The following is a 24,855-nucleotide window of genomic DNA, read 5'->3' as shown; positions in this document are numbered from 1 at the left end:
CAAGCACATTATTGTACTATAGTTTTGCAAGATGTTGCCACTGGGGAAACGGTAAAGTATACACAGGAGCCCTGTGTGTTATTTCTGACAACTGCATGCGAATCAGTAATGATCTCAAAATACAGTTTAATGAAAAAAAACAATTAACCAAAGAACAAGGGGATGGGTGGTAGGTAATAAGATAAGGAAATCCTTTCTCTTTCTCTGTGAAAGAATTTGACCTTGGAATAGCATTTTAGCTCTGTTCCCCTGGTAACCACCCAAGAAAGTATGTCAACTGTGTTTCTGAACAATCTTATTTATGTTTCTGACTGCCTTGGTAACATGCTCAAAAGATTCATCAGCTGCATGATGAGGCAACATTGCTTAAGATAAAAATGACTCCTGATTGGTAAAGTGTATTTACACTGGGCAAGTCCCTTGCAGGAACCTTGGAAACTAAGCTCTTCTCATAGGCTGTTACAAGATACATTAGATCTGATAGGGCCTAGGGCTTCAAAGCCAACATGAGTCTTGCTTCCTTGTACCTGAGCTATCATCTGAAACATCTGAGGAGACAGCTGCTGAATAGTTGTATGCACCTCTGAAAAGACCACTCCCACTGAAGGGAAATATCTGACAAAGACCAGCTGTCACACTGCACTCCTTGTATCTATTCAAAACACAAATGAAACAATAAAACGGTGTGAAGCCAGCTGAAATTATGGCTGCTGGGCCAGAAGATACTTCTGGACACTTGGAGGATGTGGAAGATAATGGCCCCAAAGTTACACCTATCTAATCTTAGCTATATATTCTTGGATAGAAGGTATAAGATCTAAATTTTTCTGTATGTTAAGATGCATGGGTACGTTTATTAATCATAATTTTTTACCTTTACCTCTTGGGACAGAAAATGCTCACTTCAACTTAAAGACTATTCTCAGATTTGTCCTTCTGTGTGGGCCATTGTTACCTGGTGTCTGGAGGCCTTGAGAACACACAGAATCACATGCCTTATGAGCATAGTGCTTTAGACACAGGAGGAAATCTGTAAGGGGTATCTTGAAATCTTTACAAAATATATTCTGTGCTAGCAAGAGATTAATATGCCACAATTTGCTAAGTCACATTTCTTGGGCTGATGTATTGCTGAGCCAAGAAATGAAAGAAAGTATTAATGTAATGTCATAAATGATGTGAATGAGAATAGAATAAGTGTGGATTACTTGTTAGAACCGGATCAAATTTAAATGTTTCAAAATATGTGCTCCTTAAACCTAGCCAATGATTTGAGTCCTATAGGACAAGATTAGATTTGGGTTTCAATGTTATTAATTGGTAGAGGTATAATGGTATGCAGTACTGATTACACATGCATGTTGTTATGTATTAGACAATTCATTAATTAAACCTCTTATAGGAAAAATTGTAAAGATGATGTAAGGACTGGAGCCATGGGGATGACGTGCAGTGTGACCCCTGAAGTCTACTGGTGGTAGAGCAAGCAGTGTGCTTCCAAGTGGGGTCATCTGAAGACACAGAGCTGTGCCACAGCTCTGGTACACAGCTGAGCAACGATGAACATAGCATATAGCGAGAATGTAGAGTCTGTGCTCAGGATAAATTCCTTTTTTTTAATTAGTTTATTTTATTTTATTTATTTTTGGCTGTGCTGCATCTTCGTTGCTGCTCACAGGCTTTCTCTAGTTGTGGTGTGAGGGGGGCTACTCTTCGTTGAGGTGCGTGGGCTTCTCATTGAGGTGGCTTCTCTTTCTTGCCGAGCATGGGCTCTAGGTGCGCAGGCTTCAGTTGTGGCACATGGGCTCAGTAGCTGTGGCTTGCCGGCTCTAAAGCACAGGCTCAGTAGTTCTGGCACACAGGCTTAGTTGCTCCAAGGCATGTGGGATCTTCTAGGACCAGGACTCGAACCCGTGTTCCTTGCATTGGCAGGCGGATTCTCAACCACTTAGTCACCAGGGAAGTCCTCCATACACTCTTGTTGAAAGACTTACGGGGAAATAGGTTTGTTCTTGGCGGTTGTCTACTTGCCTTGCTCTCATTTACGCAGATGCAGAGCTACAAGTCACTGCCCTGTAGGAACGTCGGTTTCCTCCTGGAAGAACCAGGAACCCAGGAGCCAGCAGCCCAAGGAGCTCGACCACGAACCCAGAATGGGGTCTGGACAAGTGATAGGCTCAGCCAGGGCTCTCCTCGCAGACAAGCTCGAAGAACTACATTTCCCAGAAGCTTTTGTTCTCGCATGGACTACATTTCCCAGAGGGGCTCGCGACTGTCCCTGCCCCGTCCCTCCCGGACCTACGTGGGGCGTAGGGCGTCGGTCGTTTGCCGTTGGCATGAGCTAATTACTCGCCAGAGGTCCGCCGAGGCGGCACCGCGTGGAGTCCCCAGTGGAAGTTTCTGTCTGGCCGTGGCAGTTCCGGAGCCTCCAGCCTGCGGCCCGCGGAACCCCCGATGCCTGGGCGAGGTGAGCGGCGGGGGGTAGGCAGGATGCGGGAGGGAGGACCGGGCTTCGGGAGCATGCGTCGCCGGGGCATGGGGCACAGGCCCAAGAGACGCGAGCCGGGTCTTTGTGGGCGCCGGCGGGCCGAGAGCCGGGCACCCCTGACTCTGTTCGCCTGCCGCCCCCAGCCGTCCCACTGACGTGCCCCTGAACGAGACAGGTCGGGCACTTCGTCCCCATTGGCTGGACCCAGCCACCCTCCTGCTTCTTTCCGACCAGTTCCCAGCGCGCTGCCTGCTCAGCGCCTGCTGGCATTTGAATTTGTTTCGGGCTGGCAGTGAACGTGAGAAAATTATTTCCTCCCCTTACCATCACCCCTGCACTTCCGAGTGACAGGCTTGTTTTACGCGAGAAGTGAGTCGCCGGCTTCCCCCAGTGGCAGAGCCAGGACTGGACCCAGGTCTTTGGTTTAATGTGCCCTTTCCTCAAGACAGCAGCCCCTCCCCGCCAGAGGAGAGCTGATGTTTTCCCTTTTCAAAGCAGCTTTCTCTAGAAATCTGGAAATTGTTTCCTTGACAGGAGGGGGAGGAATTGGGTGGGAATGCTTGAGGTGGAGAAAAGTTGTCACATGCACGCAGGGAGGTTAGAGCAGGTGCTCTGGAGCCCGCGGTGCCTGGAACCCTGGTGCCACCCTCCCTGGCTGTGTGGACTGGGACAAGTTGCTCCCACTCTGCCCTCAGTTTCCTGATCTATAAAATGGGGTGCTGACAATGCCAACTGTGCTGTGGGACTCGATGTATTGATAGGTAGTGCCTGGCACGCGGTGAGGCTCAGGGAGTTGCTGCTACCGCTGATAGAGTCCTAGGACTTTTCCTCTGAGCCAGGGAAAGAGCTGGGCCTGGACCAGGATGACCCAGCCCTTCTCTCTGGTCCTGTCTAGCCCTCGTTCCTTCTGACTTCCTTCTCTGGGGGCACTTGGCATCATTTTCAAGTAGTATAAAGGTTTCAGAGCTGCTGATTCTGAGGTCTAGAAAGCAGAAGGGGCTTCCTCCTGGTTCCCTTTTTCTTCTCTCAGATCTGGCTTCTGGAGACTTCTCCCATCCTAAGGTGAAACTGCCCAGAAAGAGGACATGGCTCCTGAACAGAGGGAAGCAAGGTCTCAGGTGAGTTCATTGCCATCTCAGGTCTTAGAGATAGATGGTTTTTTTTTTTTGTTATTTTACCCACAAACTGAAGTTTTCTCCCCAATACAGTCTTCACCAGGATTTGGAGCCCATGTCCTTCTGCCTTGGAAGAGTTGGTCCACCCTGGTGGATGGTGGATTGCATAGGGAATGCTTGCCTCCAACCCCCCAATCCATGGCTTGTGTTTCTCTTTTTTTTTCTAATAGACACTCTTTTATTCATTAATCTCAATTCACTGTATGATTACTGAATTGATAGGTAAGATGCCACATGTCTTATACCACTTGGGGTCAGAACAAACAAACATGCACACTTGGCAGAGTTCCTTTCTGGCCTGTCTCCTTTGCTCAGTCGTGTCCCCCTCCCTACCCTTGGCCAGAATGCTTTTCTTTTTCTTTCCGCCCCTGAGAAATCCTCATGATACCTTCGCCAGGCTTTTCCCAGTCCATAGTTCTTAGTTTTTCTCCATCTTAACTTTCTGGATCATGTGCCTTGCTTCTGTCACTCTCTTGAAAACTGATGTTGACCTGCCATTTTCAACTTTATGTTGTGAGAATGAGGGTGGGACCCCATCCAGGTGAGCCACTGTGTGAACAAAGGATAGCCATGCTGGTGGGGACGTAGATGGAGAGGTCTCTTGACTCCAAGAGCAGAGAGAAGACTCCTCAGGAAGCAGCAGTGAGAGTTTCATGGGATATTGGTAGTGGAGAGGCAGTGTATACAGTGATTCCTCAGTGGGGCTTTTGAGCCAGATGGCCAGGTTTGTGCCCATCTCCTCTGTTGCTGTTAATGGGTCTTGGGCAAAAAACTCCACCTCTCTGTGCCTCAGTTTCTTTCCTCTCTGTGCCTCAGTTTCTTCACCTGTAAAGTGAATACAACAACTGGGCCTACCTCAAAGGGTAGATGAGAGGATCCTGGGAGTTAGTGCATGGAAAGCGTTCTTGTCAGGGCCGGGCACATAGTAGATGTTCAATATGTGGTGGTTGTGGTAGCTAAACGATATTATTCTAGTTCATGATGTCTATCTATCTACTGTTGGTAGATAGAAATGACTATACAGTGTCCTTCCTTTACTCATCCTCATCTAACAATAGTAGTTAACGTTGCTGGGGAATATCCTGAGGGCTTCACCTTTGTTCTCACTGTCATAGCGAAGCAGAAGTTATTACCCCCATTTTACACTTGAAACTGAGGCTCAACGAAGTCAGGCAACCTGAAATCAAACCCAGGTATGTCTGGCCTCTAAGTTCATGTTAGTTATCATCCAGCCTTTCGTCTGGTACATCTTTCAGAACACAGGGCAGGCCTGGCTCCCAAATGACCAGAGTTCTCTGCAATGTGATGTTGTGTATCTTTTGGACCCATGAAATGTGGTAGTGGTTGATCTTCTGAGACTGTGGCTAGGACCTGCCTCTGCATATTTGGGCTACTTTTTTCTAAGCCCTTCCCATTCCATTCCAACAGAGCCAGGCTGCTCTCTTACCCAGAATCTTCTCCATCCCTGCTTGTGAGTCCTATGTGACATTTCTCCCTAACCTCACCTGCTGCCGATACGTCAGTACTATGTGGAATTGTGTGTAAAACTCAGTGACAGGACGTTTAAGACCAGAGAGAGAATATACCCACCAAGTGCTGGGTTAAAAGAAAACTTCAGTTATCGTCTTGTCTCTGCCATTGGTAAAGTATGTGACCTGGTGTCTTAACTGCCCTGGACCTTGTGTTTCTCATCTGTAAAATGAGGATTGAACGAGGAAATAGTATATGGTCCTGTCCAGCGACACTTTTCTTGTTCAAATTGTTTCACGCGTTTTTCTTGTCTGCCAGTTGGATTGTAAATTCTTTTGAGGGCAAAGATCATTTCTTGTATTCCCTGCCATGTGCCAATAAATTATCTTATTATACATGCACTGCATGTTAATGTTAAAAATCTCAGAGAATAAAAACGTAAAATCAGTCTTACCCCAACATCTTGAGATAATCATGGTCATACCTTTGGTATGCAGCCCTCAGAATAATTGTCTGTGTACCTTTCTTTATTTATTATTTATTGATGTACATGTGTACATATGTATGTATGTATATTTTTATTTTCTCATTTTAGCTTTTTATTTTGATAAAATACACATAAGATTAAACTCACCACTTTAACCATTTTTGAGTATATTGGCATTAAGTGCGTTCACAGTGTGGTGCTACCATCACTGCTCTTTACCTCCATTGTATGGATTATCATTTATTACTTAAGCCTATGAGATAGGCGTTGAGAGGCAGTTCCTTGGATTGGAATTCTACCTCTACCACTGACCAGTGATATTGTGATTTATAATACGAAATATATATTTGGTCTTTGTCCCTGTTCCTGGCACATAATTTCCAAAACCCTTGTGATTTCCTAAGTGGTTAGTAATATATGCTTTTTATCCCTGAAATTACTTCAGAGCAATGAAGGCACAATGGGTGTGTTTTGTATCCACACCAGAGTTTATGTTAATGAGGTTACTTTTGTACCCCACCTAAGGATGCGGGCGAATTGCCAGGGGAACCAACCTTGATTAAAGTGTTGGAATTTTCAGTCCTGCCCCCCAATAACCCCTCTTATCCATCTGTCACCACCCTAGGAGATGAAAGTTGCATCAGTCGCCAATGGTCAGTGATTTAATCAATCGTGCCTATGTAATGAACCTCCATAAAAACCCAGAAGGGTTCAGAGTTCTTCCAGGTTGGTGAACATGTAGAGAGTCAGAGAGAATGGTGAATCCCGAGAGAGCATGGAAGCTGTGCACCCCTTCCCTGTGCCGCTCTTTCACCTGCCAGTTCCTATATCTTCTTTTATAATAAACCAGTAATCTAGTAAGTAAATGTTTTCCTGAGTTCTGTGAGCCACTCTGGCAAATTAATGAAACCTGAGGAGAGGGTTGTAGAAACCTCCAATTTATAGCCAGTCAGTCAGCAGCACAGGTAACAACCTGGACTTGTGATTGACATTGAAAGGGGGCCAGTCTTGTGGGAATCTGACACTATCTTCAGGTGTCAGAATTGAGTTTAATTGTAGGACACCCAGCTGGTGTCCCACAATTGCTTGGTGTGTGGAAAACCCCCCACATCTGGTGTCAGAAGTGAAGTAGTGTTGTATTAAGAGTAGCGGAGACATGCAGGAGGAGTGAGTTTTCCCTTCATACCAGCTGTGTGACTTGGATAAATTTCTCTTTGTTTTCTCTTGTGTAAAATGGACACAATAATAGTACCTTCTTCATAGGGTTGTTGTGAAGATAAAATAAAGATATACACTAAAGGTTAATATAAAGCTCTAAGAATAGTACTTAGCCTGAAAAAAGCATTCAATAAATTATAGCTATTTTAATTTCCATTATTACTGTCCTCAAGCTTTAGGGAGCACAGAGTGCCTTCAGTTATTTAACCTAGTCTCTGTCGGTGATTATTGAGGTTGTTTCCATTTCTTTGCTGTTACTAACACCATGATAAATGTCCTTGCATGTGCATTTTTGTTCAGTGTTCATTATCAAACAAATATAGTAATTGGAGAGTTAAAGAGTATGCACATTTTAAAGCTTCTAATGTATGTTATCAAATTGCCAACAGGAAGATTATTCTAATTAACACTCCCACTAATGGCCTTAATACCTCCACCCATCTCTTGTAGCAGTTAACTCGGAGCCTGGTTCATACTTCATGCTACTCAGTATCTATTTGTCATTGGTCAGTTGTTCATTAAGCAAATGACCTGGAACCTTCAGAACCTAGAATAATATAGAAGCATTTCATGGTAGCCCGTCTACTCCCCACTGCCGCCTTTTTCACCCTGTGTGATGGGTGGTCCTGGGTGAGCTGAGATGCTTGTCTCTACAGGTGTCAGTGACGTTTGAAGATGTGGCTGTGTTCTTTACACGGGATGAGTGGAGAAAGCTGGCTCCTTCTGAGAGAAACTTGTACCAAGATGTGATGCTGGAGAACTATAGTAACCTTGTCTCATTGGGTAAGGAAATTTTCCCTGTAGATACAGAGTTCAGAAATTGGGATACCTCAGCATCTGATTTCCTGGGTAAAAGCCCTGGGTCATTAAAAACTTTAGCTGAGTTTTGCCTTAGCACTGTGCAAACTGGATCTCCATAAATAAACCTGAAAACCTTTTTCTCCCTCGTAGGTATGGAATTGCCCCATGGATGGGGCAATCTACAGAGCTGCACATTAGAAATTCCCTCACTGCAGGCAACTTTTTCCCACTATGACTGAACTATGATGTGTTTGCTCATCTCTTAACAGAGAGCATCCCTCAACCTTTTTCTTTGACCCAACACTGGCTTTTTTCAATTCTCTTTTACAGGGGTCAGCAAACTTTTTCTGTAAAGGGCCAGGGAGTAAATATTTTCAGCTTTGTGGGCCACATATAGTCTCTGTAACGTATTCCTTTTCTTTTTTTTTTTGAACCATTCTTTGCTCAAGGGCCATGCATAAACAGACAGTGGCCTAGATTTGGCCTATGACCCATAGTTTGCTGACTGCTGCCATCTTTCAAAGGGAGTCAGATAGTGTTTTCTCATTTTAAACAAGCTACTTGGTACATAATCCTTTCCACAGATACCTGTTACAAATATTAATTTAATCTGTACATTTAACATACATTTAACAGTATATACATATTCCCTCTTGTATAGAAAGCTATTAGCACCCTGTTAATCAAGTCTGCATGTTTATCATACTTCACTAACATACAACTAAATGTTACATTGCCCCTTGCTTTTACCCTAACACACCCCTCACATTGTGGGGGCACAACTGGAGCATCCCACAGAAGTTCTCTGTATCATCCTTTGAGTTTTCCGCTCAGATCTCAGATACCTCTTTGTGTCAAGGCAAAATCAAGTGTTTTTTTTTCTTTTTCTTTTTTTTTCTTCTTTTTGGTCTATGAGCAGGACTCCCATTTTCCAAACCCGAGGTGATCTCCCTGTTGCAGCAAGGAGAAGATCCCTGGAAGGTAGAGAAAGAAAGCCCTGGAGGCTCCTCTCTAGGTGAGTGGGTGCGGAATGTCTGCAGGCAGCAGTCTGGTAAGTGAGTGCATGTGCAACTCGGAGATGTTGGTCGGGGAATTTTCTGCAGGTTCTCAGTCCTGAAGAAGTTTTGGAGAAGGGATGCTAAGGCCCCTAGTCACAAGCTTCCTCTTCTTCTCTGATAATTACTGCACAAGTGAATCTCTCAGGATCTTTTCTCTTGTGTTTTCCTGTTGTTTCAGAGGAGGGCTACATTGTCATGCATTCATTCAGCAAACTTAGTGCATTTAAGGAACTGCAGATAATTCATTCAGACTGAAGCTCAGGGTATATGGGAAAAGAAAGAGATGAGGAAGGAAATGAGATTAGAGAGCCAGGTGGGGGCCACACTATGAAGTGCTTTGGTACAGTTCTTAGGGATGGGAACTGTCCATGGATGACTGGAAATAATTGAAGAGTTTCAAGCAGAAGAGTTGTATGGTTGTTGATATTTTAGAAAAAATAGTCTGAGTCTGAGATACTTGAAACGTCCTTCAGTAAAGGCTAAAGAAGCTGAGGTGGGTCCCTACACTGGCACACAGCACCACAGTCAGAAAGCAGCAGCCCTGGTGTGGGCAGAGCTCCAAGCTACGTGAAGGACTAAAGCAAGTTACGGTGCATTATTATGACATATCGCGATTTATGTGTAAAGAAAATTACGTGGGTGTTTGTCTATATGCATTATGTGCGTGTAAGTGCCAAGAGAAAGGTCGGGGGACACCTAAGCTGGTAACTAGTTACATTTGGATTGGGACTGAGAATGGGCATTGATGAAAGGGGACTTTAGTTACATGCAATGTTATTAAAATTTTCACAGAGAATATATTCATGAGTCCTTATTACACAGTTTCAATTAAATAAGAATGGTTACTTTGGAAACACTGTTGGTCCTAGATTTGAAGTGAGGAAAAACTAGAGGTGGGAACCTTCTGGAGATTATTCCATAATGTAGGCAAGACATTACCTGGAGGAAGGCATGTGCAGTGAGTTCAGGAAAGAGGAGAGGTCCCTTTATTAAGGGTATAGGACAGGTTCGGTGTGGGATGGGTTTCATTTGAAATGTTAGTGAAATATGGGTAGAGGTCACCAGTGGACAGCTGTAGAAGGTAAACAGGGTCAGAACTCAACAGGGAGGTCAGGGAGCCATCAGTGCAAAGGTGGCATTTGAAGCCTTGAGCTGAGCAGATGAGGGACCGGAGGAGAGGACAGAGTCCCAGGAAACCTCAGTTTTATGAGGTGGGTTAAGAAGGAAGAATCTGTGGCTGAGCCTGAGAAGAAGTCACCAGAGGAGAAAACTGGCAGATTGGGCTGTCATGGAAGTTGAGGACTGAGAGCTGTTGACTTGGGGAGGCCAGGGCTCTGGGGGAGCCAGGTTCTAAGCCTCGCTCACTGCTTCCCTGTCCCGTGATAAACAGCAGTGCAACCTTGGACAGAAGGATGCAGGTCCTGCCCTGGCGGAGCTCAGTGGAGGTGGAGGCTAATCGCACACAGGGCTGTGGAATGACAGCCTCCGGTGAGGACCTCGGGGGAAGAGCCGCAGGTGCTGTGAGAACGTGGAACAGGAGGGGTGCTGTGGGCAAGGCTTCCCGAGGAAGGGCCGGATCCCACATTGTGAGAAGCGTTCAGGCACAGGAAGAGCATGTCCGAGAGTCCAGACAAAGGAAGCCGGTGTGTGGAGACGGGAACAGGGAGAGGGGGCCGGGACCTGAGAGCCAGGCACAGCCTCTGAGGAGTTGAAGTACCCTGGCCACGGGCCCAAGTTTATATTCTGCAAGGATCAGCCTGCAACCAATGTGGAGCCACCTGGCATAGACGTAGTAGGACTTGTCTGAGGTTGCTGTCGGGTCCAGACGAGTCAGTGATGACCCCTCACAATGTGGGCCCAGCAGAAGGGCTGTGGGACAGGCTGTCTCGATCCCTAAAGCACCCACACCTTTAGTAGAGCTCGTTCTTCCCCGTATAATGTGAGATCTTTTGAGGTGGGAACCACACTTATCTCTCCTTATATCTTTTAACTGTCACTTGGGAGAAATATTCTAATTTTGTGGGAACTGCTAGAGACCACCACAAAGTAAACAGAGAACGCAGGCAGCAGGAAACCAGTGGAGAGTTTAGGAGGGGCGTCAGGTGTGGACTGAGTATGGCATGGAAGATCAAAGGAAGAGACGGAAGAATTGTTCCCTTTCCATTTGCCTCGGGAGCCTCTGATCCATGAGGAGTCCCCCTTCCTGAGTGAAATGTTAGTTGGATTAAACTGAATAGAAAGTATGACTGGAGTCAAAAGCTGTCCAGAGAGACCCTGAAGACACCTAGTGGTGATGTCAAGTCCTTCTCAGGTTTGGGAAACTGTCCCCAAAGGAAAACTCTGAGTGGGTGTCTGGAGGAAGTAAGGCCATCAGAGCCAAGCAGTGTGTGCATTTCTCTTGATGGGATGAACCTCCTCTCTTTGGTCAAAGGAGACAGTGAGATGGGGCGTCCTGGGTGTGCTGGCTTGTGGTTGTGTCTCTCCTGCACCCCTGGCGAGTCTCTCATTTGCCTGGACTAAAGTGCCCTTGGAACAGTTTCCCTTCCAAGGGGAGCTCACTCCCCTGTGAGCTTAGGTGAGGGACCTGGATGTTCTTGGAAGTACCTTGATCATTAACTCTAGACCAAAACCAAAAACCAACCCTTTGAACAACCGGTGACAGAAAAGCTTATGCTTCCAGGGTAGGGCTCCTAGAACCTCTAATTGCCTCCAAGTGTGTTTTTAAAATATAATTTTCACTTCAAGACTCCTCACAAATAGGAAAAACAAGACAAAAAGGGAAAACAAACTGTCATCCCTGGATCTGTATGTTTCATGTTGAGAGATGGGAGGAAATGGCTCAAAGGGTACACGTCTCATCTGAGTCTCTTACTTAAGAAATGAGTCCAAAGTCTAATCACTATTCTGGCATATTATGTATATAAGTTATATATATATATATAAGCATAATGTGATTCAATCAACTTGAACGTCTCATGAGTTTGATTTACACCTAACATGAAAATATTCTTTTATTCAAAAAATTTAAAATCCAGGGATGATCTAGGTAAACAGTTACCTCCAATGAAAAGGTGTTTTTCTTCCTTTGTCTTTTTCTCTTCCTTTGTTATATTTATGCAAGAATTCAGGGCAGACTGAACCTGGAAGGGTGGTCAGCTAAGGGGTTGCTTGTGGACTGCCTTCGACTCACTGAGACTTGCTGGGGCTTCATCTGCACAGAGAATAGGGGTCTTTTTCTAATTTGCAGAAAGGTGCTATAGGGGTTATAGCAGCAGCCTAATGAAATAACATGCAGTGATTTTAAGGAGTGAATTTCTTACAAGGTGAAAGTTGAGCCCAAATGCTCTGTAGCCCTGTTTACTATGTTTGATTTAGTCTTGTTCTCATCCCCTGCGCTCCTCTTCTGCCACCAACATCTACTGTCCTTGTAGCTGCCAGAATGGTCTATTTAAAAGATAGATCAGGTCATCTCACTCGCATGCTCAAAACCTCTAGTGGCTTCTATCACATAGAACACAATCCAAAGCCCCCAGCGTGGCCCTCAGAGGCCTTTGTGGTCTGGCCCCAGCTACCTCTTTGCCTTCACCTCCTTCCTCTCTGCCCTTCATTGGAGAACTCTAATCACCCTGGCCTCCTTGTAGTTCATCAGGAAGGCCAAGCAGGCTCCCACCTCAGGGCCTCTGCACTTGCTTTTTCCTCTCCTGGACCATTCTTCCTGATGGCCAGGAGCCCGCTTGACTCACTTCCTCACACTATACAAATTTCTGCTCAGATGGCACTTTGTCAGTTAGGCACAGCTCATCCTTTGTTCTTTGTCCTCCACAGGACACAGGTCCTTTGTCCTCCACATTCTTTATCCCCTCACCATGCTTCATTTTCTCTCAGAGTACTTATTACTGCCAAATAGTACATATTTATTTATTATCAGCTCTTCCTCTGGATTGTAAATTCCCTCATGCTGGGTTGTCTGTTTCATTTGTTCCCATGTCCCCAGTACCTAAAATAGTGTCTGGTCAGAGTCAGCTTCCAGTTAGTGAATGTATGAATGACTTGGTTAGGTAGTCGTGATGGAGACCGAAAAAAGGGAACCAGTTGCAGAGATATTTGGCAGATAAAAGCAACAGGACTTGGAGATGGTTTAGATATGGAAGATAGAGGAGATGGAGTTGTCAAGGATGCGTGCTTGGTTTGTGGTTTGTTCTGGGATGGACAGTGATATCCTTCACTGAGATAGTGGTGCTAGGAGATCAGATTTGGGGGATGGTATAAATATGGTTTTGGATGACTTAAATTGTCTTTGGTTGACCCAGTTATTCAAGTGGAGATGTCAAATAGCCTGTTTGATTTGGAGTTCCACCCCTTATAATATACCCTGGGCATTAAATGTAAATTTGGGAGACCCTGTCACTAAAGATAATTGAAACAGTGGTTGAGTTTGAGTTAGCCTGTGGAGTGGATTCAGAGTACAGCAAGAGCAAGAAAGAGCCTAGGACTCAATCTTGAGGAACTCTGGCATTTCATGGCTAGGCAGAGAGAAATGAACCCATAGGGAAGACAAGGATAAGGTGTACTATAGAAGGAAACTCGGGAGTCTAGTGTCATTGAAGTCAAGTCTCATAAAGGATGGTACCAGTAGAGGTAGGGAAAAGGAGATGAACTTGAGACATATTTAGATGGCAGAATAAACAAGTCTTGGTAATTGATTAGCAGAGGGAGAGGTGTGAAGGATGCCTTTTAAAGTTTTGATTCAGAACTGGTGCCAATTACAGAGACAAAAGTGTTATACAGGTTGGGGGGAGGAAATAATCATAAATTCAGTTGAGCTGTCTTTGAGACACTCAAGTTGCTGTTTTGAGCTGGGTTTTGTATAATTAGGTATGGAGAGTAGAGAAGTCTTGCCTAGAGTATGTTTATAGATGAAGCTGGCCTGTGGAAAGAGTACAGAGTGAAAAGAATCAGGGGCCTAGCACTCAAACCTATGGAACTCCAAGGATTAAAGATCAGGTAGAGGAAAATGAGCACACAAAGGAGATTGAAGCTGGTGAAACATGAGAAGAATTTGGAGGTAAGTTCAGGGTCATTGTAGCTTAGGTAGTGAGCATCTGAAGGAAAATGAGGGGTCACTATCAGATGCTGCTGAGAGGTAAGGTAGGTGGGGACTGAAGAGAGCATCTTGCCTTTGTCACATGAAGGTCATGGTTGCCTTAGAGTAGTGGTAAGGACAGAAGCCAGAATGGAGCCCATGAGGGGTGAGTGAGCAGGAGGAGATGAATATGTGTGGGATACGACAAGGTGAGATGTGACAAGGAGGCAGTAGCTGGAGAGCTCTTCTGTGCAAATATAAATAAATATTTCTTGTTTTTCTCTGTCCACTCAAATTATATTATACAGCACACATTATTCTGCCCCTTTCTCTTGATATATATTGAAACTCTTTCCATGTCAGTACATAAAGAGCTTCCTCATTGTAAGGAGTAGTTCTACGGCCTTCAGCTAGCTCTCTTCTTGGCTGGCAGAAGAGGTGATTTTGGTTGTATGTGGCTTTGGATAATGTTAGCCCATTGGGTCCAGTTTGGGCTAGAATTTTATAAATGCTATGGTTTCTAATTAGCAATATGGATATTGGTTTAAAGCTGTACCTTTTTCGTGTACCCATATGATGTCCTGGTGTATTACAGTTAGAGTTAATCCAACTGTCCATGAAAGGAATCTGGTTGAATAAGCTGAGGGACATTCTCATAGTGGAATTCTCACTGTAAATAAGAATGAGGAAGAATTCTGTAAATTCCACTGTGGGGTGATAATATTACTAAGTAGGGGAAAGTGCAGAACAGAACAGTGAGAGTAGGAGTTTTATCAAAGGAAGGAGGAGATACCAAAAAAGAAAAATTGTATATTTGCTTGTATTAAAAAAAAATAGAGAAGCCAAATAAAAAAAGGATAAAAGCAGATCTATAAAAATGGTTACCTATAAGGTGAAGGAAGAAAAAGAATAAGTATTGAGAGAACAAGGATAGAATGTAGAATTTTTTTAAGGTACCTTGTTTTTATAATGTTGACTTTGGAACCATAAAAATGTTTTATAGGGCTTCCCTGGTGGCGCAGTGGTTGAGAGTCCGCCTGCCGATGCAGGGGTTCGTGCCCCGGTCCGGGAAGATAGCACATGCCGCAGAGCGGCTGGGCCGTGAGCCATGGCCACTGAGCCTGCGTGTCCAGAGCCTGTGCTCCACAGCGGGAGAGGCCACAACAGTGAGAGGCCCAAGTACCGCAAAAAATAAAAAATTATAAATTATAAAACAAGATTAAACAAAAATGAAAAAGTGTTCCATAAATATTGAAAACAAAATGAGACAAATGACCCTAATTGTGTTTCAGGTTGTTGGCTTAGTCACAGAGAAAAATCATCTCAAATGCTTTTAAATCACAGCAGCTTGAATAAAGATCCTTAGTGATTTATATAAATATTATGGTTTATAATAAGACATATATATTTGGTACAGAGCTCCTAAAACCCTGGGAATTCCTAGGTGATGAGAGCCACAATGGTGTCTTTGTTATGTTAATGAGGTTTCTTTTGGACCCTATCTTAGGATGGGGCCTGGTTGCCAGGACCAATCATGTGATTAGAGGTTTGAAAGTTGACCTCCAGGGAGGGGAGGGGGACTGGAGGTTGAATTAGTTGCCAGTGGCCAATGATTTAATCAATCATGCCTGTATAATGGCGCCTCCATAAAAACCCAAAAGGACAGATTCAGAAAGCTTCTGGGTTGATGAATATGTGGAGATCTGGGGAGAGTGGTGTACTTAGAGAGGGCTTAGAAATTCCATTCCCTTTCCCCATACATTGACCTGTGCATCTCTTCCATCTGGCTGTTCCCAAGTTATATCCTCTTATAATTACCTGGTGATCTAGTAAGCAGAATGTTTCTCTGAGTTCCATGAGCCACTGTAGCAAATTAACCAAACGTAAGAAGGGGGTCGTGGGAACCTCTGATTTATACCCAGTTGGTCAGAAGTACAGATGATAACCTGGGTTTGTGACTGGTGTCTGAGGGAGGCAGGGGGGAGTCTTGTAGGACTGAACACGTATCCTGTGGGATATGATGCTATCTCCAGGTAGATAATGTCAGAGTTGAGCTGAATTGAGGACACCCAGTTGGTATCCAAGAATTGCTTATTATTGATGTGGAAACCGCCCCCCCCACCACCACATTGGAATTGGGTGAAGAACATGTAATTAATACCTTACAGGCAAAAATAACTTCAAACAATAATGTTGATTTTGGTGGTTATAATAAAAACATGTGGTTATGTTTACAAATAGAGTTCTTATCTTTGAGAAATGTGTCTGAAGTATTATTGATGAAATGATATAATACGGAATTAGTGTACTTTAGCATATGCTAATGAAAGAGATGTAAGGGAGTTGTATTAATTTTCTCACCTGCTCCAACAAAGTGCCACAAACTGTGTGGCTTTAAACAACAGAAATTTATTGTCTCACAGTTTTGTGGGGCGATTCTCCCTCTGAAACTCCAGGTAGAATCCTTCCTTGCCTCTCCCTACCTTCTGGATGTGGCCAATGGTCCTTGTTCCTTGGCTTGCAGCTGCATCACTCCAGTCTCTGCTTCTCTTGTCACTTGGTGTTCCCCTGGGGTGTCTTGAGATGGTCTTTCTGTGCTTGCCTGTGTCTAAATTTCCCTTTTATAAAGACACCAGTCATATTAGAACCTACCCTAATCACCTCATCTCAACTTGATTGAATCTGCAAAGTTACTTAACCTTACCAAATAAGGTTATATTCTGAGTTATTGGAAATTAGGACTTTAACATATCTTTTTTGGGTGATGCAATTCAACCCATAATAAGGTAATAGATGAAACAGCATTAGTGATTGTTGATGCTGGCTTGGCAATTCATTGTACAATTCACTCTACTTTTGTACATGCTGAACATCTTCCATAATAAAAAGCTTTAAAAATCAGAATTACCAACAACAGAATTTCTAAAACAGCATTTCTCTTTTTCACCAACACAGGCATTCTGGAATACATTTACAGATGTGTAGTTCTGCCCCCATCGTGGTGTTGTGTGTAATTCTCAGCATATAGCTCCCTCAATTCTCTGACTCTAGAAAACCTTATGAGACTGCAAATGCATGTGACATTTTTATAGGAATAATTTTGAATCTGACCACCTGTAGGATAAGGTGGGAAGGATATAGGTCTGGAAAGCTGGCTTGGGTTCAAAGATTTTGATGCTGCCTTTAGCCCTCACACTATCCCTCCATCTAATCTATGGCTAATCCTTTAAAATCCCATTTTAGACATTTCTTCCCCCAAATTCTGGCCACCACTAGTACGCCTTCCCAGCTTGTACTTGGTACTATCTGAGGGTAGTTTGGATGTTGTTGTAAGCTCACATTTTCATCCATTTCTGTCTTGTGTTTTTGTTGTATAAATTACCACACTTCTCCTTTTTTGTCTCTAATGCCAAACTGGGAGCTCCTTAAAGAAGTTAACTGTTTCTTTTCATTACCAGATCTGGAATGTCTTGTGGATCACATGCCTAAGATAGAGCCTGACATGTTGTAGGTGCTTTTTAAGTATTTGATGAATGAATTAAATAAGGAGCAGTCAGTGCTTTTTGAAATAATAAGAGGAGTTCTATATAGTAAGAAGGTTAAGTTCAGTGGGAAGTAATACTAGAAAGGTGAGAAACAGGTCAGGGGATCACCTTGAAGGTCAATAGCAATAGTCACTATTGAGTAAGGAGATCCTGAACTTGGATGTATTAATGATGGTTGTTAGAGACATCTTAGTGAAGAGATTCAAGGGAATTTGATGACTGACTAGACTTGGAATGCAGGGGAGAGAAGCTTCTGAGATGAAACTAAGAATTGATGGCAAAGGAGCTGAAGAAGTTATGATATAATTCAGAACTTGGAAACACAAAAAGAGTTTGAAAGGAATGCACTGGATTCAGATTTGGACAAGCTGAATTTGAAGAAAAATCCTCAAATGAAGAGTCTAGCAGGCAGCTGGAAATACCTCTGTAAAGTGTTTTGAGGCTCAGGATAGTCATTCAGATAGGAGGTGTGGGAGTGGATGAAATCATCTAGGGAGAGAAGGTTGAAGAGAGACTCACAGAGTTTCATAAGCACCAAGGGAGGAGAAACTAGACCTAATGACAGGAACTAGTCAGGGTGGTGGTCATTGGCAAAATCACCTGTTCTCTAAACTTCTGACCTAAGTCATAACCTGGTTCATGAGTTAGCTCAGGCCCAGGCTTGATTCTGGGAGAGAGCAAAAGTTGAACTGCACTTCAGGAGACATATCTTAGACCTACAGAAAACTTTAAGCAGACCATAAAGAACAGTTAGGATGTCCATAATCCAGGACTCATGTCCCCTTCCTTGGGAAACATGACTGTTTTAAGTTATTAGTCCCATTCTGGACTAAGGCATTGGCACTTGAAGTAGAGTTGAGGTGAGTTTCCCAGTATTGGTATGGACCCTTGTAGCTATAATTACTTGCATTAAAAAATAAAAACTCCCCATGTCCTGTTTCTCTATTCTCCTTTAAACAGAACTTTTCAAAAGCATTTCTATACTTGATGTCTCCATGTTCTCACCTCCCATTGTTTCTTCTGTGCACTCCAGTAGGGCTTTCTTCCTTACTAGTCCATGAAAAGCAGTTATTAAATCCCAGACAGTCTCCATCTTGGCACAATCAGGGTTAAGTTTTTAATTCTTAAATTGTTTAACAAAGTTGATCATTGCCTCCTCACTGGAGTACTTTCTTCCTTTGGCTTCTGGACCACCATACTCTTCTGCTTTTCTTCCTTTTCTTGCCCTCTAGTATTACAATGCCTAAGTGATTTTTTCAGTTCTTCAGCTTTTTTTTCTTTTTTGGCTGTGTTGGGTCTTCATTGCTGTGCACGGGCTTTCTCTAGTTGCAGCAAGCAGGGGTTCTTTGTTGCGGTGCGCGGACTTCTCATTGTGATGGCTTCCCTTGTTGCGGAGCACGGGCTCCAGGTGCACAGGCTCAGCAGTTGTGGATCATTACCTGGTCCATAGTACGCAGTTAATAAATATTTGTGAATGGAAAGGATGTCTCCAGCATATGCAAATATAACAAAATAAGAAAAAAAACATGTAGTGCTCCAGAAACTGCATGTAGTTCAGTATACATGGCAAGAAACCAGGGGAGGGAGATGAGTACCGAGGTGAATGAAGGTCAGATCATGAAACACCTTGTTGACCATGTTAAGTACTCTGGACCGTACTTATATACAAATCATTGAAGATAATTTGGAGGATCTTACAGAAGTTTGCAACATGGTAAGATGTGGATTTTAGAAAGATTACTGTGGCTACAGTGTGGAGACTGAATTGACAGCAAGATTTGAGGTGGGGAGACTAGTTAGGAGTCTATGGTGGAACAGTAAAGCATGAGACACAGAGTACCATTTAGGTACCCGAGCCCAGTGCTCAGGGCTCTAGTAAAGTTGTTGGTTGTAAAACTGCAGTCTTTACATACAGACCTAAGGCAGGGTCTCTAACTTTGCCTTATAAACTACAATCCAAACTTTTGGAATCTTGCTATCTTCTTCCCAGCTCGTGTAGTAACCTAGAACCAATGACTGATGTTCACAGGGAAAGTACTCCATTTTTACCACTGCCTCCCACACTTGTGCCCAAATAATGTTATTGAAATTTGGATCACTTAAGCAAGACTTAGATGGATAAGGAAATTAAAAGGTGTTGAACAGAAAATTAAAAAACTCCTCTTTCTGTTACAACAAATAGTAAAGATTAGAGAGCAGATAGGTTTTGTGATTGGCTAAGTGAAAAAGAGCTATTACCCAAAATGCACATTATGGTCTCTTCCAGAAGATGTGGTTCCTAATTTAATGAGTGATTTATTGATACTTATCTATATATGTATTTTAAAATGAGTGTTATTCTCACTTGCTCGGCTTGGCAAATATCAGTGCCTTAAAAAAATAGTAAAGATGGGTGCATTTAAAATTAGTCAGAGAGGGTGTGTAGAATGGGGGAAAAATCCCAAACCCTAGGGAAAGCAGTTTTAAAGTGGAAATAGAAAGTTACCCATGAAGGAAACTGAGAAGTTAACACTGGTAGAAGAAAAGAGAAAAGCAGAATGTATTATGTTCACCAAGCAGAGAGAATCTGTAAACAGGTGAGAAAGTGAATGTCAGATAGGAATCTCAAAATACAGTGAGTTGCAAAGGAGCCCTTTAAATGGTTACTCTAGCCCAGGAGAAAATGCCAAAATATATGTATACCTATTCCCCACCAGAATTTAATATTCAATGAATTGTGTCCTTACCCAACTTTAAAATTTATTGAATTTAATTCTGTTTTTTACCACCTTATCATGTTAGCCCTTTTTACCATTTTATGTTTATTCCTGTCTTATTGATCTTTGACTCTTTTCTATGCTGCTTGCATAGCATCTCCTGCTTGATAAATGAGCAAGGCTGCTTTCTTATCTTGCAACTTTTGGCTTCATGCCTACCTGTTGGCACCTCTGTAGATTAATTCAGTAATTACTTCCTGTTTGAACTGGCTCTGAAACCCTCCCTCTGCTTGTATAATGTACTGTCCTGGAAGGCAACTTCTCATGCAAGTCTTGAATCCTCTGTGTGTGTGTGTGTGTGTGTGTGTGTAAGAAATTAATATATAAGTAATTGAGATTATTTGACATTGTTCCAATTAGGTATATATAAGTTATTAAGGAAGGTTAACAAAACAAACATTTTGTGTATAATTCAGATGCCATTAGGAGGATCTGTAGGTGAATAGGGCATGCTAATCTGCTTGCAGAGAACATTAGGGTAGAAAAGGAAAGTGAAAATATTTAGATATAGATAAATATAATTACATATATAGAATATATAGATATATATTTTTAACACTGTGGTGAGTGCCTATAATAACAGGAATGCTCTGTGGAAACTCACAGTCAATAAGGGACTCAGAGTTAACCTTTGGACTGAGTCTGAAGGATACAAAGGAATTTGGCATGAGGGAAAAGGGATGAAGACTTTCCAGATTAGGAATGATTACACAAAGAAGAAAAATGTCATGAAGATAATTTAGGATTCTATCATAGGCTTTGGACTCTGATCCCAGGCTGCCTTTTCCAATTCATGGCTCCCCTTTGAATCCCTCTTCTCCATTTTCCATTAGCCAATTCTTCTGATCACTCTTACACTCACCCTCTTTAAATGGGTTTGTTTAATCTTTTCTCCACCCTGTTGTTCTCAACTCATGTTGATTGATTCTCTGTACTGCTTAAATCTCCTAAGTTTTTCTTCTTACTGTTTTTGGCCATATACCAAGACCTTATTTAAATACCATCAATATTCAGTCTATACATTTAGTCTCAGTAGCCAAATGCTGTATCACATGGAACATCTTCAGTTTTTTCTTTCCCTTCCAGGATGGAAGAACAGTTATAAAACCACAAAGTCAACTCAAACACAAGGTTCTTCATTTCAGGAGCTGATAATGAAAAGATCCAAAAGGAATGGACCCTGGGACTTCAAATTAGAAAACCCCTGCAAATATGAAGACAGATTAGAGAAAAAGCAGAAGAAAAAAGAAAGTGTTCAGATAGTTTCAGTCGCTCACAAAAAAATCCTCACTGTAGAAAGAAAACATAAAAATACTGAATTTGGCCAAAACTTCAGCCCAAAGTCAGTCCTTGTTAGGCAACAGATGGTTCCCAGAGAAAACACCCCACCAAAATGTGAAATACAAGGAAACAGCTTCAAACAGAATTCCAATTTATTTAATCAACAAAAAATCAACACAGCCGGGAAACATTATAAATGTAGTATGTGTGAGAAAACCTTCATTAATACTTCATCCCTTCATAAACATGAGATAAACCATAGTGGAGAGAAATTGTTTAAATGTAAAGACTGTTCGAAAGCCTTTAACGAAAGTTCAGCTCTTATTCAACATCCAATAACTCATACTGGAGAGAAACCCTATATATGTAAAGAATGTGGGAAAGCCTTCACTCTCAGTACATCCCTTTATAAACCCCTAAGAACACACACTGTGGAGAAATCCTATAGATGTAAAGAATGTGGTAAATCCTTCAGCAGAAGGTCAGGCCTTTTTATACATCAAAAAATCCATGCTGGAGAAAACCTCTATAAATATAATCCAGGTAGGAAGGCATCTAGTTGCAACACATCCCTTCCTGGATGTCAGAGAATGAATTCCAGAAAGAAGTCCTATTTATGTAATGAATGTGGCAATACCTTTAAGTCTAGTTCATCCCTTCGTTATCATCAGAGGATACACACAGGAGAGAAACCTTTTAAATGTAGTGAATGTGGGAGAGCCTTCAGTCAGAGTGCACTCTTATTCAACAGGAAAGAATTCACACTGGAGAAAAGCCTTATAGATGTAATGAATGTGGAAAAGGTTTCATTTCTATTTCACGACTTAACAGACACCGACTAATTCTTCCTGGTGAGAAGTTTTATAATTGTAATGAATGTGGTAAAGCCTTAAGTTCCCACTCAACACTTATTATTCATGAAAGAATTCATACTGGAGAGAAACCATGTAAATGTAAAGTGTGTGGGAAAGCCTTCAGACAAAGTTCAGCTCTCATTCAACATCAGAGAATGCATACTGGAGAAAGACCCTATAAATGTAATGAGTGTGGGAAACATCCAGGTGTAACTCATCCCTTAGTAATCATCAGAGAATTCACACAGGAGAGAAACCATATCGATGTGAAGAATGTGGGATATCTTTTGGCCAAAGATCAGCTCTTATTCAACATCGAAGGATTCATACAGGAGAGAAACCCTTCAAATGTAATACATGCGGGAAAACTTTTAGACAAAGCTCATCACGTATTGCCCATCAGAGAATTCATACTGGAGAGAAACCCTATGAATGTAATACATGTGGGAAACTTTTCAATCACAGGTCATCTCTTACTAATCATCATAAAATTCATATTGAAGAGAAGCCCTAGAAAGTAGGTTTGCATGTGTGACATTCTGAAACCAAAGCTCATCAGAATACATGAAAGTGATGTAATAAATGTAATGGATATGAAAAGCCATTCTATGATTTAGTCATCAAATAATAAATTCCAAGGATAAACCTATGTAATAGATAATGAGAAAAGTGGAAATTGTTCAGTCCTATCAGACACTTTATAATAACCTAAAATGAAGAATTCCGGACTGGAGACATTGACTTTGGGCATTTGTAAAGTAATTGTTTTCTCTAGAGCATCGCATGCTGCATATCATATGTCATTGTTGTAAACATCTGGGTGATGAGGGGAAGTGTGCACTGGATTTCCTGTTAAACTGTAAACTTAATACTTTTTTTTAAAATAACTGACATTGTAATGGTATATAAAAGATGTGGTCAAAGAAATTATACATTTTTAGAGAAAAGGACCAAATGAAAGTTAAAAATGAATTGTAAACTACCTCTGACTTTCTGGGGTTTGTCCTTTTCCTGACTTGATGTCAAACTTTGTGCCTGGATTTCATTTAAAAGTAGAAATAAAAGTCTGTTCTCTTCCTTTGTTCTTCTAGTAATTGCTGTGAATTGGAAATTTTCTACACAATTTTTAATTCTGTTCTCAGAATTATTATTTTTTGCTCTGAAGTCATTTATTATGAAATTATACATGCTATATACTGTGAGCTGTCATCTTAAGTATATTAAATGGAAAAATAAGCAGTTTTCAAGTTTAAAGCTATTAAATTATATTTAATATATATTATACATATATATTTAATAACATATATTCTAAATTCACAGCAGAAGGGGCTGTCAAAAGTAGTTTAATGAATCTAGCGTATGTGCCAAAATATTGGAAGGTACATCAATCACTTCATGAAATAAAGAGTATGTTTTTCCTACTTGGTGTTCTCTAGTGTCAAACAATTTTAAGAAAACAAAAGGAGTAATTTATAAGCAACTCAGTAGTTTGGTTGGTTGGTTGTTTGAGTCCCAGCTTTGGGACATGTACTATGCTGCACACTGGGAATTTTAAGAAAAAAGTCACAGGCCTTCAAGAAGCCATGAATGGAGGAAAGGGGATGGAGGACTATCAGATGAGTAAAGCCAATTATTACGTCACTGTATGTAAGTGTGGTTGTTTTAACAGGCAGATAGATAGGTTGTGACAATATGTTGCAGTGCAAGAAAGTTGTAGAGATGTGGACGTGATGAAGGAGAGATTGAATGTAACCAAGGAAACCTGGTGACATCAGAGAAAGCTTTCCAGAGGCAATGATGCCTGAGCCAGGTTTTGAAAGAATAATAAGAACTCTCCAGAGGATGAGATAAGCATTCCAAATAGGAGAGGTAGAGGTGAGTAATACCATGACACCTTTATGGAAACTCAAGTATAGAACTAATGAGCAGGAGAATGGCAGATGTTAAAGTCTGAGTAGAAGGCAGAGGCCAGAACACAAAGGGCCTATTTGCCATGAAAAGAAGTTTGGATTTTATCCTGAAATTGATGGAGTCAGTTAAAAATGTTAAGTAAGGAACATTGTTCTGGCAACGATGTATAGAGGGTGTGTTTAGTATGTATTAAAGCTGTATAGACTGATGCCTAGAAATCTGGGCTATGGTAATTCAAGTGATAGGTGAATGAGAGTCCAAACTCAAGCAGGGATAGCATATATGGAGAACAGGAGACAAGATAATGGATTAGAAACAAGACATGGTGTTCACAAGCAAAGAGATGAGGTTGGTGAATGAGAAGGCTAAGCTGACTCGAAGGTAGGGTTGCCAGGTATCCTGTGTATACTGGATATGTCTCGTATTGAATGACTTTGAACTGCATCCTGTATTGATTTTGTCAGGTCACCCTTATTGTAATAAGTTGTGCTTTTTCCCAGTAATGAAAATCGAGCAGTTGAAACTATTTTTCTGCTTCAGTAATTGGCACTTAAATGACTTAGGTGGCAATGCTAGCTGAAAATTGTATCTCCACAAAGACCGAAAGAATCCCTTATAGTCTCTCTCATATTTTTGGCGGAGGAAAGACCAAAGTTGGGGGGGCGGGGTGGGTGTAGGAGAAGGTAAATAAGAATTGAGAGTCTTCTTTTCCATATTAAAGAAAGGAA

General features: G+C 42.0%; 1 protein-coding gene across 1 annotated transcript; it reads left to right on the top strand.

Annotated features, from left to right (window-relative positions):
- The first annotated feature begins 2,306 nt into the window (after positions 1–2,306).
- On the top strand, positions 2,307–11,198 carry LOC309797624 (zinc finger protein 354A-like). The gene is made up of 5 exons (XM_082646092.1): positions 2,307–2,467; positions 3,519–3,606; positions 7,495–7,621; positions 8,559–8,654; positions 10,088–11,198. The coding sequence occupies exons 2-5, from the start codon at positions 3,574–3,576 to the stop codon at positions 10,174–10,176; spliced, it is 345 nt and encodes a 114-aa protein (XP_082502218.1). The 5' UTR covers positions 2,307–2,467; positions 3,519–3,573; the 3' UTR covers positions 10,177–11,198.
- Positions 11,199–24,855: the final 13,657 nt, after the last annotated feature.

This window comes from Mesoplodon mirus (assembly GCF_964341445.2).
Source record: "Mesoplodon mirus genome assembly, contig: HAP1_SCAFFOLD_805, whole genome shotgun sequence".
Lineage (NCBI taxonomy): Eukaryota > Metazoa > Chordata > Mammalia > Artiodactyla > Ziphiidae > Mesoplodon > Mesoplodon mirus.
Note: the sequence above shows the minus strand (reverse complement) of the source record. Positions and strands in the feature narration are given on the sequence as shown.

Bases quoted from the DNA above. Each gene is read 5' to 3' on its own strand.
- LOC309797624 (XM_082646092.1), top strand. From the start codon at position 3,574: ATGGCTCCTGAACAGAGGGAAGCAAGGTCTCAG. The intron at 3,607-7,494 runs GTGAGTTCATTG...TTGTCTCTACAG, and splicing joins AGAGGGAAGCAAGGTCTCAG to GTGTCAGTGACGTTTGAAGA. The intron at 7,622-8,558 runs GTAAGGAAATTT...GTCTATGAGCAG, and splicing joins TAGTAACCTTGTCTCATTGG to GACTCCCATTTTCCAAACCC.